Source organism: Excalfactoria chinensis, chromosome 4 (assembly GCF_039878825.1).
Source record: "Excalfactoria chinensis isolate bCotChi1 chromosome 4, bCotChi1.hap2, whole genome shotgun sequence".
NCBI classification, from domain to species: Eukaryota; Metazoa; Chordata; class Aves; order Galliformes; family Phasianidae; genus Excalfactoria; species Excalfactoria chinensis.
The window spans coordinates 10,174,707-10,188,726 of record NC_092828.1 but is presented as its reverse complement, the minus strand read 5'-3'; the positions used below and the strand labels follow the sequence as shown (position 1 = coordinate 10,188,726).

The following is a 14,020-nucleotide window of genomic DNA, read 5'->3' as shown; positions in this document are numbered from 1 at the left end:
CAAAAATATAACTTTAAATGGTAGAAAATCCCTTTTGGCCTATTTACAGAAGACAGCTGGTAATGCTGGAATAAAGAAAATTTACCCTCGTTTGTGACACATTTGGAAATAATCTCTACTTTCTTATTGCTGGCTACGTAAGCCTGATCCTGCACTCTTTACACAGAGAAAGAAATACCATGTATCTGGGCAGAATATTGTTAGGGTTAAAGGGTGCAAGATCACAGTGTTTTGATGTGAAACTTAAGACAGTAAACGCAGCTCTTGAGGTGATTTGTGCTTCTGCCAGGTTGTCAACACCAGAAGCATTTCCAGCAGAGCATAAAAAGTTCATTTCTGTGGATCCTAATCATCTATATTCATCAGCTACTCTACAGCTTTTAGACACAAGACTGTATTTAAGACAGAAAACTATATTTCAGCTTGCTGCACCATTTTGTTACTTGTAACACGTTCTGCTAGGTTCAGTATCACTCATTAATGCCAAGGAAATATTCCTGTTCTATGTTATCTGGGTAGAGTACAAAACATGTTCTAGTCCATGCTTGATATAAAATTCTGTTTTACAATAGTATTTGCAGAAGGTTCCTATGCTGTGGAGATCCCTTCTAATTCTGGTGATCTTTCTCCAAACTCCCTGTTGGGAAAGGTCTCTAACAACCTCTGCTCCATGCACAGCAGGGTTTTGCAGGCCTAGCTTTCTGTTGTTCTCTCTTCTCATAACTTTTGACTTTCTGCAGTACAATATTTCCAGACTCACCCATCCACTTTTTTTGTTTTCTATATATTTTATGTTGCCTACTTTATCGCAACCCCCACCTTGGGACTCCTCAACACCATTACCTTGCAGTGACTCCTTCTGGGAGAAGTGGCAACTTGAACAGCTACAGAGTTCCCCTATTGCTGATGCCGGTCAGTGTCCAGTCCCAGGTCAGTGGCATGTTGAATGGACGCCTCAGGTGCCATTCTCCTCCCTCACCTGCACCCCTCGAGACAACTACACCTTTTTAAGCTGCAAAGGGAACCAACTTATGCTGTCACTGGGATAGAAACCCTAGGAATTCACCACAAATTCACCACCATGAGCAAAAGCTTTAGGTGAAAGTATCTTGTAGGTACATGGAGCTGTTGCACCAACCATCACCTGATCTGTTTGATAAAGACACTCTGTGTATGTGATTGACTTGTCCCTGCAATAAAAAGGGGATTTATTTTGAAGTACTTGAGATACACTAATGCTGTCCTTTTTCTTTTTTTTTTTTTTTTTTTTTTTTTCCCCCTCTATTTTCACAGGCAATCACTCAGGCGTGGTTTTGAGCATCAACTCCAGAGAGATGCACAGTTACCTGGTTAGCTGATATTTACAGCTGAACGCAAAAACCGAAAGACTCTTCTCTGTATCGTTTTATTTTTCCCTGGTGATGTCACAGACTTGCAAATATGGCTGTAAATGCTGGTGGAGAGAAGGTTCCCTAACAGTCCCATGGAAAAAAGCGTCCATCGTCTGTTACTGGTGGAGAAGGATGCACATCTTGTGTTCACTAATGGCCTGCAAATTTGTTATTCAAACTCAAACTGCAGTAGCAAATGTGCAGCCCTGGGCACATTCAATGCCACCTTCTTTTTTTCCTGTATAAGCTCTTGTTCTCTATGTTTATTTTTAGGAGGATTGACTGTAACTTTTTAATTATATTTTTAATTGAGGTATTCAGCAGGAGGATGGGACTCTTCAGCTTGAAAAGGTGATTTCTAAACCGGAACAGGTGCTGGTTGGTCTCAGTGACATGGTTTCAGAGGGCCGTAATTCAGCAGTGGTTCTGTACTGGGAGAGGACTGAGTGAGGAGCAGGATGTGCTCCTGGTCAGTACAAGCTCTTAACTTAAATACATGTGAGACAATCTAATGAATTTAGGCCTAGGCCCTTCTGTGGACTAAACAAAATAAAGTGCTATATAGGTTATCTCATAATTATAGGATAATGCTCCTTTAAGTGTAGCAAGTCCTGATAAACCCTCAACACCTGTACCTCCCCTGATCCCACCCGTGTATGAGATGAGCACACCAGCGTGAAGCTTTTCCCAGACCAGGTGCCTTCACTTACAGATGGTCATTTCAGTTGCTCTCTTCTTGTCTTCTGAATGAGCACCTCTAGGATGATGACAGCTGCCAGAGCAGTTATCATGTAACAACCCGTGCTGATGGCCTGTCTCTTTTTAAATTTCCCTGGAGTGTAAATACGTCTTCATGGTCACTTTCTTTGTAGGATTATGTTTTTTAAGATTTGCTGTTAGGACTGAGATGCTGGGAAGGTCAGAGTCCTCCTCCAATTTGGACACTGCAGTTCCTTTCCTACCCACATCAACTTCCTACCCACATCAAGGGATTTCAACTTTGGAGGCAGGGAGGGGTAAACTCATACCCCAACTCCTCCATTTGTGTTGGTCTGACAAGCCAGAGGGAGTGAGGAGGGCCCATATCAGTGGTATCAGGTCCGTGCTTCCTTTCTCTCACCACAGGGTGTCACTCGGGCCCCACCACAGCAGTGGTCCCAACTTCTGCAGGTTGGGCAGGGGGGTGAAGTAAGGCACTTCTCTTGGAAACCTACATAACCTCTTCACTTTTTGCCTTCAGTAGAGGATAAATAGCTCTTTATTCACTGAATGTCACACCAGTGCAAGTGGCAAGCTCCCACACCTCCTTGTTTGCAGGGAATACAGGTAGCTAGCTGCATCTGCCTGAGTAAACAAGCAGTAAATAATGAATGCTGGCAAGACACAAAAGAACTGTCTTAAAATTACTCCACACATTGGAGTTATTCTTCTGCATAGCTGTGGATATCCTAGAGCACATGGTTGTCAAATGCAGCTGAGTGGGATGTCATAATTCAGTGCAGTGATGTGGGCTCTCAGAAACCCCACAGGATGTATGTGTAAAGCACAAGAAAATCTTGTTTAGAAACCTCATGTGATGACCTGGATGAAAAAGTTAAAGATGCTGAAAAATACTGCAGACTCCTCAGGAAAATAAAATTCAAAATTCTTTCCAGAATTTCTGTCTATGTAGTGGTCGAGTGCTGTGCAAACTGGCCCAGAGAGAAGCAGTGCTCTAGCTAACTGCTGTGTTCAACAAGCGTGTGCTTAAATCCAAGATGTTACATGGAACTGAGTCTGCATTTCTCAAAGAGAAGTGTGATATAGAATGCACTGTGCATTGCAAACTTGGTTGCACCAGTGTTCTCTAGTGAAAATGAGCTGGAACAGACAGTAAAATGGCATTGCAAACAGCTTGCTTGCTCCTGTGAAAGGAATCTGAAGCGGGCATGAAGCATGGAGTGAGTAGGGGACTAGTCTCATGGTCAAGGTATAGGATGGAGATCCAAGTACTGAAATTGCTCTCCCACTGTTTGTCTGATTAGTTAAGGACATTGTTGGAACTGGGTCACACATCTGACCTGTTCTTTAGCAGCTACTTTCATACATTTAAAACAAGGTGATTTGTGTCTCTGATAACAGCAGTCTTTGGAAAAGAATAGAATATTTAGCCACGCGGTACTCTAATTAACACTTAGCACAGTATAGTGCCTGTAATAATGTTTTTCAATGCTAATTAATTTGATTCATTCAGCACTCCTGCGAGGTTGGTTTGTCATGTCTTAAAAGCATTGTTTCCTAAAGAGTTGTCAGTACTATTATAACTGTATTAGCAATATCCAACAGATAATAAAGTAAGCTTTTAGTTCTCTGTCAAGAATAACTTAAATGAGTTATTTTGAAACTGAGAAAATACCATTCCTATTTTCCCATTTGCAATTTATCTTTAGATGAAAATTATCCCTAGTGTTAGGTTTTGAACTATGTCCGTGGTATATATATATATGTATATATGCCTTAAGATGCTTATATATGTATATGTATCTCCTTTACTTAAGTCTGGTTACATGAATATACAGAAACTGAGTTCTTTCTTCGCATTAGGGATCTCTTGGAAAGAGTCCAGCGGAGGGCCACAAAGATGGTGAAGGGCCTGGACCATCTCCCCTACGAGGAGAGACTTAGGGAACTGGGTCTGTTTAGCCTTGAGAAAAGAAGGCTGAGAGGGGACTTGATCCAGGTTTATAAATACCTGAGGTGTGGGAGCTATAGTGGCGAGGCTGGTCTCTTTTCAGTAGTGCGTGGGGACAGGACTAGGGGCAATGGGCTGAAACTCCAGCATAGGAAGTTCCGCACGAATGTGCGCAAGAACTTCTTTACAGTGAGGGTGACGGAGCACTGGAACAGGCTGCCCAGGGAGGTGGTGGAGTCTCCTTCTCTGGAGATATTCAAGACTCACCTGGACGCCTACCTGTGCGACGTGGTGTAGGGAGCCTGCTTTGGCAGGGGGGTTGGACTCGATGATCTCTAGAGGTCCCTTCCAACCCCTATAATTCTGTGATTCTGTGATTCTGTGATAAATGCCAGGCATATGTGCACACATGAGTACATGCATTGTTTGTGCACACTCCAGTTACGTTTGTTAGTGAGGAAGGGTGATTAGCTAAGAAACAGAAGATGGGTGTCAACACTTCTGGATTATGTACCAGACTCTGGGCAAATTACTTAACCTGTATGTGCCTCAGTTTCCCCACCTGTAAAATGGAGTTGATACTAATTACCTGCCTCACAGGGGTATTGTGAGGCTAAATCAATTACTGTTTATTCAGGATCTTCAGTGCAAGTACATAATATTAGTAGTCTTGCTTCTTTGTTTTACTTACAATGATTGCTGTTATTTAAAGACAACTGAAACCAACCACAATTATATGTAACTGTAAAAATATCCATAATCCAAAACAGGTACGTAACTGTTAAAAATAAAAATAATGCAATTTGATTTGAAAACTGTTACTGGACCATATTGTTATGCAGTAGCATTGCAGCATGGGTGTGATCTTGCTAATTTGCATCCCCGTATCTTAAACTTCCTTTTCTGCAGTGTTACATGGTCAAAGGTCTTATCAGTGTTGACAGTGGACTGTACTAAAACCAATAACAACAAAATGGGTATTGTATTGGTATCATTTAGAACTTGTGGTTTTCTTAAATTGTTCCTATTTGCAATTTCAAAAACACCTGATACTTTTCAGTATGCACCGCTGAGTGCTGATATGAAGCACGCTTAACAGCCATCAAGATTTACATTAGCAGTGGTTTTCCTTTTGACACTGGATGTTTGAGATGGCTGTAGAGTGATCTGTCCAGATAGTGTGCTCAGAAATGCCCAAAGACATCTAGTGACACTCACCCACCCCCAGTGTAAATTAATTTCTCGAGAATAAAGGCAATATAAACTAATGTGTGCTATAATATCCTATAAAGAGGGTGGTGGAAGTGACTGTGAGGAAATAGATGGAGTGAGCCTGAGGCAAGCTTCTGTTATATCTCCCATTCACATTCAATTTCTTTGAACTCTGTGAGGATATTCTCATTGAATTATATCATTCTTGGTGAGTTTTCTGCTTCCTTTGGCCAGTGGGAAGAGTGAAGTGTTTGTTCTCATAAAACAATTTGTTACATTACTGTCCTCTGGACAAACAAAGGCATATCACTGGTTTGCCATCATCAGTTCAAAGTACAAAGCAGATTTCAGGTGACGTTACTACATTGGTTATCTGTATTTTAAGTCACTGAGTGGGAATTTTAAGTCCCTTTAGTGGGAATACTCTATATTACAGCATGCTGCCTCTTTAATAGAGGTTAGCAGAGTGGAACTGCATTGGTTTCTATCTTCCTTACACAAATACATGTGTGTTTTTTCATTTGTAAGAAATGAAATGCATTTGTTTGCAGCTACTTTTTTGATGACAAACCAGTGATTCTGATATGCTTTGAATTTTTAATGTTATGTAAATTTGAATATGATGTTGCTAAGTCAGAAACACGAATGACAATTTCAGTTGAAGATGTTCCCTTTGTTTCCCATAAAACTGTGCTGTAAGTTTTTTTAATGAAGCTTTTGGGGGAAAAAGAGACTAAAATTTTTTATTTCATTGCCAAATCATTTACATTTAGAGTTGCTTTTTATATGTTGATTGATACTGCTGTGTTTTTTCCATTTTCATTCTGGCTTATGATCAGAAAGAAGTTTATAACCATTTACCTTTATAAATATATTCTTTTGAGATGCAAGACTTTACTGTGTATCCAGGCCATCCCTAAAGTTCCTTCCTCTATTTTTTTCCCTCTTCTAGACCCAATTGCATATTTCTTCTACTTTTCTCTCTGAGAGTGGCATATACCCTAATCATACTTCTCTGTGAAAATATTTCTAAAACTCACATTAGAATAACATATAAGTGCCTAGAAGTAGTTACAGAGTCTGCTCAGAGTGCTTTCAGGATATTAAGAAGTCTATATTTTCATATTCGTTATTTGCTTTCATTATTTGCTTTCAGGATTAGCCCTCTGATGCCACTTAAGCATTTATTCTTTTCATGGCTACAAGTATAATGTTTTTCACTTACTTTCAAGTGCAATCATTAAGTGATAAGTTTTGAAGTACCTCAGACCCCCAGTTAGCTTTAGCAATTAAGAACTGAAGCCCTGCAGTCTTTGACAAATGTCAAGGTATACACTCTTGTTTTCTTAATAGTCCTTCACAAGTCAGCCTTCCAGGCTGGCAGTTTTCTTCCCATTCTTTTTGCTGCCATAGTGGACAGGAGTGCAGAAGGGTTTCACCATACCAACATCAGACCCACCCCATATTGGAACAGGAACCGTCCAATGGACTCATTTTTAATTTATTCTACTTTCTTTTAAAGTGCAAAGGATGATACATACCATCAGGGAACTGAAGACTGGTCATCTGCACAAATGGTACTTCAGAATGGTCTGAAGACAAAAGAGTACATTCCTTTCAAAGCAAGTTAGGTTCAGATTTTGTAATATGCAAGGTCGTACTTCTTTAAGTCTTCAGGCCTTGAATTTTCCTCCTGTTAAACGGAGTAGCAAATTACTGACAATGTGAATTCTGGAGCTATGTTTAACTGAATATTTACATTCTTTTCATCTCTCTCTCTCTTTATTAAAATTTAGGCTTGTCATAATTACTATTTCCAGATACTTTATGTGCCAGTAACAGTGAGGTTCTTCTGGAAAACAGTGTTTAAGACAAGAAATAGTGAAAGGCTTAGAAATATGCCTTCAGAAGTGCAATGATACAGCCCTGTAGGCAGTGGTAGGCTATGAGTATACTGGACATCATAACAAAAATCTTATCAAAGAGCTGTTATGGTTTATATTCAAATATAATCATTTTTAATAATATCTCTTCAAATATATTCTTAATTGCATTCTCTTGTCTTTCTTTTTAGATGAAGTTTCTGTTTAGGGAAGATATTTAGTCATTCTGAAAAGAAGTATATTCTTTCCCTAATGCAAGTAATTCAGTTCAGAATTATTCCTTGCCATACTTTGAGAGTATTACATAACTGTGAGGTTTATTAGCCAGACTTGATTTCTGAGTTTCTGTAGTATTTGCATTTTTACGCCAGTTTGTTGCAATGCAGTGGACATAAAGCCGTGTTAGGCAGCAATAATACGCGCAGCACTGTATGCTTTGATTGCCTGTATTTTTAATGGTATGATGAATATACTGATCATCAACAAGTTCAGGCATTCCAGATAACTTTCTCAGCATATCTTATATTTCTATGTTATTTGTTAATAGTTTTGTCTACTTTTTGCTACTTTTGTTCATTTCTTACAGAAACTGACTTTGATCTTTCAGGTCAAGAGACGAAATTGTCTTGTTCTCTTTAAATATCATAGAATCATATATACACGTGTATTCATTCACACCATTTACTTAGTAAGTTAAAACACTTTAGGGAGTAAATCTTTCTACGGTGATGAAAGAGATGCTTGGACAGAAGAACGGCAGACTTGTATCCACATAGCTTCTGAGACAGGCACCTTGTTATGGATTGCAAACAGGCAGAGCTACGCAGAAGTGTACAACCCAAAGATCACTTATGTGCACGCAGGCAATTCACAAGTGCTAGAAGTAAAGGAGCACTTTAAATACCCTGTTCACATGTATCAGCTTCACAGAAGGACAGTCAAATGGTAACACTTACAGACTGCCATCTGAAACATAGGAAAATACCCAGTTTACTGTCTCTGTATGCTAGTAAATGCATCCCTCTCTTTATTTGCTTATTAACTTTTGAGTTGCTGAGCGCTTTGGAGAGATGACCTGCATCATCTAATGCTTGGAACGTAGTGAAAAGTACTTGGTGACACTATATAGAAAATGTATCCAAATTGACTGTCTGCATTCCTTTCTCCCTGCCTCGTTTCCATTTTCAACTCTTTAATACTTTCACATTTAATTTTGGCTCACATATTCTCTAAATCTTTCAGGGGCCCTTTTGCCTTTGAAGCCCTTCTTCCAGCTCTTTGGCCCAGAGAGCAGGTACTTTTGTCTGAGATTGGGATCAGTTTTGTTCTCCTTGAAGGAATGATGAGTCTGTAACTAGCATTTTTTTTTTTCTCTCATTCATATATATTGACTTTGCTGTCTGCCTTCAGTGGAAGAAATATATCTAACTTGCAGACATCTGTACCCATAATCTTCCAAGTACCTCCTTCAGCCTCGTTTCAGGTTATGAGGATGAGACACAATGTTTGTGCAAGTCTTCTAAGCCTGGAAAATGGCTGAAATAAAGAGGATCTGTTGCTATGTGGAGGAGCAGCAGGGATCAGTCTTTTTTGGGAACAGTTGCTTGGGTTGGTGAGACAGGTCTGAATGCAACCTTTCCTAAAGGCAGAGGCAAATGGCTTTCTCTCAAGTACAATAAAATGCAAATTTACAAGTCACTGGATAGTTTTCTTCTGTTGGAGAAGCTTGGGGGTGATTGACATAACATAACTGTAAAGCTTGGAGGTCTTTTTGTAGAGTAGAACCTAGGTTAGAGGGGGAAGGTGTGCAGGAAAGGTGCAGGAGGGAGAAGAGCACAAGGTTATACAGGACAGAAATGTAAGGAGAAAGGCAGTTATCAATTTGTATGATTCTGCCTTGAGTGTCTGATTTTATGTTTTCAATCAGCTATTTGTAATAACATATATTTTCAATATGCAGCACCAGGGACGTGGCAATGCTAAGTAAGTTATCAGCTCTACCAATTTAGAGACATCAGACACACACTGACATCACATATGAGGTACATGGAAAAGAGTTTGCTTCCTACCAACCAGAATGCATCTATATGTGCTTCAGAGGCTGCTCCAATGCAGCTTTATCTCTGCGATGAATGCAGGCCAGTTGCTAATGGTGCTCCTCCTTCTTATCATCTCACTGATCTGGGAGGCAAGGGAGAAGAGTTATTTTATGGATTAATGATGTGTATTGGACTTATAATGCTTAAATCCCTCTATGAATGAACTATGATTTTATAAAGTTTAGAGAGGATGAATTGAGCTGGTGAGTAGACAGAGCACTCCTGAGAGTAAATGCCAGACACCGGAGTTTACTGGACATGTAAATAGAAATGTTAGTTTTAGGTACAGAGAGTTCTTACATTTCCTATGCACACTAGACATTTGAGTACAGCTCCTTCCTTATTTGTCACTGACATGTTATGATTTATTTCTTCATGGGTGCATGGCATGACATACATTTGCCACAGGGCAGGAGGCATTGGAGTGAAAACCTAATCACAGGGAGGAAAGAATTCTCCTCTCTTCATCTCAGTCTCGTCTGAGTTAGTTTTCTCTGGTTGTGGTTCTACCAGCAAGACGGCCTGATGTCACAAGGGGATTTACTCATTTTTATCTTTGGTGTGACTGAGGGGAAAAAGAAGAAGAAATAAATTCCAAAGGAATAAAAGCTCAGAAGAGCTGATGAACTTGATCAGCTTGTAGGGTGCTTCCCTCCCTTGTGCTTTATTTACCACTTATTTTCACAATTCTGTGCACTTTGGTCTACCATAGATTTGTTTCTTTGCAAGAGCGAAAATAAGTCATTCTAAAAAATATCACACTGGTGCATCACAAATAGGGTTTTAGAAGACATCAGCTGTATTGTCCTTCCTCACCCAAATTAAAGTACCCCAGGCACTGGCAGAGGCTGCCCAGAGAGGTGGTGGATGCCCCATCCCTGGGGCCAGTCAAGGTCAGGCTGCATGAGGCTCTGGGCATCTGATCAATCTGTAGGTGTCCCTGTTCATTGCAGGGGAGTGGGACTAGATGACCCTTTAGGGCCCCTCTCAATTCAATAATTGTATGATCATAACTCTGCACTAGCACTCATGAATCTGTGCTACGGATATAAATTCATCCAGGATTAGAAATTGGAGAAAGATTTGAGAAAGAAGGAGAGTTGGAATGGGAGTATTTTCCATTTTAAGAGTAAAGGATGAACACTGTCATATTTACAATGCATCTCTGGCTGTTCCAGCGTGTGGGTCCAAGATCTTTCCTTTCCTACTTGGAAAAATCAACCATATATATTTTATTTGCATTATCCATAGGAATAAAGTGAGAAAAAAAAAGGATAATTAAACCAAAACTCTATATCTTCAGGCTAATCAGAGGTACTGCTCTTGGCAAAGCCAATAACATTAGAGCTAAGCTTGGCACACTACCTGTGAAATTTTGCAAATCGATCCTCATTTTGTTGTTTATGTGGAGCATCATTTGTTTGCTACCTTAATTTATGGCCATGCAGATTCACAGACTTTGTTAGGCAAACTGTGATCCAGAAGAGAGGCATTCATCCATGATCAATCAGAAATGTAGCTGCAGTTGTCATCTCTCTGCACCCATATGCACACAGCTGATTTCACCTGGATTTCTTATTCTGATGGTTAGCATGAGTGTGTTTTGTATACCCATTTCTTAACTACTCACAACTGCTTTTTTAGAATACAGTCAGCAAATGGAAGATGGTACAGTGGGCAATATTAGTGGTAGGTGGATGGTTGGATTAGATGATCTTACAGGTCTTTTCCAACTTTAATATTGGAAAATCATAGAATCATAGGACTCTAAATGCTTAACACTGTGTTTCTGACCAGATTTCGGGCAAAGGGACCCTTGCAATCCATGCAAACATTCCTAGTGGTAGGCAGTATGCTGTAGTCCTCTCCTTCTGCCTTTGCACATTTCAGTGCTTATTAAATCCATACATGCCTTTTCCTATTTTTGTTTCGGGAGATCATGACCAGGTTTCTTTGTATACAGAATCAAGGGAAGAATGAGATTAATCCATAACTGGTGCATTGTCATAAATGGGGAAAAGTGTTATTTGTATATTATTGTAAATATGTAACATTTAATGGCAGTTTTGTAGTGACGTGCTGTTTTTGAGAAGAAGAAAAAAGAAAATCAAATATATGTTTGAATATGCTTAATGTAACACTTAACTGTGATTCTATTGCACAATCAATAGCCTAATCAAAAGTCTTATGCAATATATAGTGCACACACATAACCAAGTATCTGTTAGTAGCCCACAGCCAAGGTTTTGGCACCTTCTAACGATGGTGATGAACTGTGCAGTACAGTTTATCTCAGTCTCTTTCAGCTTCCAAACATGTAGCAGGCAGACTACTGTATACGTACCTGTGTACTCCACTGCATCCAAAGGTATGCATTTGTCCTGAGAACCTGGCACTACAGGTTTTTCTTTAATAAAATTTGGTTCTAAACTATTTGTTGCTTTGTTGTTTTTCTTATGAAGAAGTTTGCAGGTGGGGAAATGATTTCACCCCTCCTCAGAGTTTGTGTGTGTTTGGGTTTCTCAGTCATTAGCAGCACTCACACAGCAAAGCTTCCTCCTTCTGTGCATCAGAGCAGAACTTCTTTTTGCCTTTTGTTGCTCTAGTTGAGAAGTTGAGCTTGCAGCGTAACTGGTGTGAGGGTGACACTGTGTGGTGAGATTGGAACTGTGCAGTTACGGCTGAAATAAATAAATATTCTCCTAGCACTCCACTGAATCAAAGGCCTATGTTTCTGCACAACTGAAGAATGAAAGAATTCAGCAGGTTTCAACCTTGATCTCCCAGCAATAAACAGCCACACACAGAACAGAGCTCTGTGTGCTCAGTCCATCCTGTGCCTTTATTTCAGTATTTCACGTTGTCATTGACTGCTTCACACACTACTTGTTATTTATTTATTCAGTTTCTCTATTTCAGGACATGGTTCAGTGGGCATAAAGGGGATGGGTTGATGATTGGACTACATGATCTGAGCACTCTTCTCCAACTTTAATGGTTTTATGATACTATTTATTCCATTTCTTTGTTACTTACGGTGTGTTCTTTACCCCAGTCTCTTCCTGAAGAGCTGTATGAGCAATGTAGAAGCTGCTGCGCCTTCCTTACAAAATACAATGAGCTGCAAACCCAAAACATCCCTTCAAATTAGCTGCATGAATTGGGCCCCAGCTCTCCAAGTGTTCTGTTGGGACTGATCCTGGCCAGATCAGTTCTTGCTAAGGTCATTGGATTTCTAAGGCCAAAATATGCTGTGCTCACCTGCAGTACAGAAATTATTTTCTATTTCAAGATCTTGAACGAGATTTGACTCAGATTTACTGCTGGAATATAGTTTTGGGTTTGCTGACAGGTATTTGCTGCTGTGCAGATGGGCTGTCCCAGTGAAATACTGAAGCTGGAAAAATAAAATCCAAAGGACAACAAGAAGAAAAATAAATAAATAAATAAATAATGTAAGTTTAATTCTCTTAGGCTGAATGCTCTGCCTTGGAGGAGCAGTGCAGCCTGATTATGGGATCCTACCCCATTGCACAACCTGCTAAATGTAAGGCTGGGTTCAGAATTGAGCTTGAGGCTTTCCCTACTTGTGCAGCTCAGCTTGAAGACATTTTGCTGATTGCCATTTCAGTTTATCTGTTCCTGTATGGTGGATTTCTGACACTTTAAGCTACAAGTAATTTATCCCTAAGGATGCAGCCTTTTAAACCTCAAATGACTGTGCTTTATTTCCCAAATTCAGTGCTCTGATGCAAACAAAAACAAAAGAGCTCCTAAGCCCTCTTATTTTCAACACTGTTCCATGAGCTTTTCCATAGGAAAGCCCCTGGGTTGAAATGCAGCATCAAGAATAGGCAGGGACAAGATGCTCTTGTAAATGAGACACCTCCTGAAACCTGACAGCATGTAAACTGAAGGACTTGGGAACCAATTTTCATGGAAAAAAAAAAGAATAAGATAATCACTTCTGTTTTCTTTCCCGTCCTCCTCAAAGCCATATTAATTGCTATGTTACTTTGAAGCCTAACTGGTTTCAACATCACCATAAATTATGTCTCTGTAATAAAATTTCTGAGTCATAAACACCAGCCAATATTATTTTTCCTATTTTCCATTAAGAGACTGATTTCTTTTCCATTTTTTTTTTCTTCTGGTGATTTATGCCTTGAAAGATACTTTGCTTTCATATGAATCCAACTGCGGTGCTGAAAATGTTACTGTTCTCTGACCCTCATTGTTTTCAAAAGGTGAAGCAAAATGGCGCTCAGTATGTTTTGGACATGATAGATGGATTCTTTCTCATCATTACAGCATCTTACCACAAGCCGACCTCCACAAATAAATAAAAAATAGAAGCAGCAGTACATGTGGAAAAAAAAACAACAAACAAACTAGTTAAAAAAAAGTAGTAATTCCAATCAATAATGCAGTGACAGCAATTATCAGTCTATTGCAAAACTTATAATGAAACCAGCAATGGAGCTTTTCACTTATGTTCAACTTGAGACTCTGTAGCTGTATTTCCACAGAGTGAAGCAACGTCTAATAGGAAAATTATTTCCTTGTCATCGGGAGAGAACACTGAAGAGGAACGTCCTTGATGTAATTTAATTATTTCAATTATCCAATATATTTCGAAGTAGTGACACTGCACTGTCTTAACCCTAAGACAGATAGTTGTATTTAAAAAAATTAAATTGAAAAGGATGCGTTATTTTATAGGAAAGAATGCTTCTGTAACTAGAGAAATTAAATAGTCTTTTA

The 14,020-nt window shown here is 39.4% G+C and overlaps 1 protein-coding gene across 2 annotated transcripts in view; it reads left to right on the top strand.

Moving 5' to 3' along the window:
• The window catches only part of SORCS2 (sortilin related VPS10 domain containing receptor 2), a 533,288-nt gene extending 521,605 nt beyond the window's left edge, over nt 1–11,683 (top strand). For both annotated transcript variants that reach the window (XM_072334228.1, XM_072334229.1), the window contains exons 27-28: nt 851–930; nt 1,294–11,683. In XM_072334228.1, coding sequence (XP_072190329.1) covers nt 851–930; nt 1,294–1,317 — 104 coding nt within the window. In that variant the 3' untranslated portion in view covers nt 1,318–11,683. The remainder of the gene's footprint in view (nt 1–850; nt 931–1,293) is intronic.
• The last annotated feature ends 2,337 nt before the right edge of the window (nt 11,684–14,020 follow it).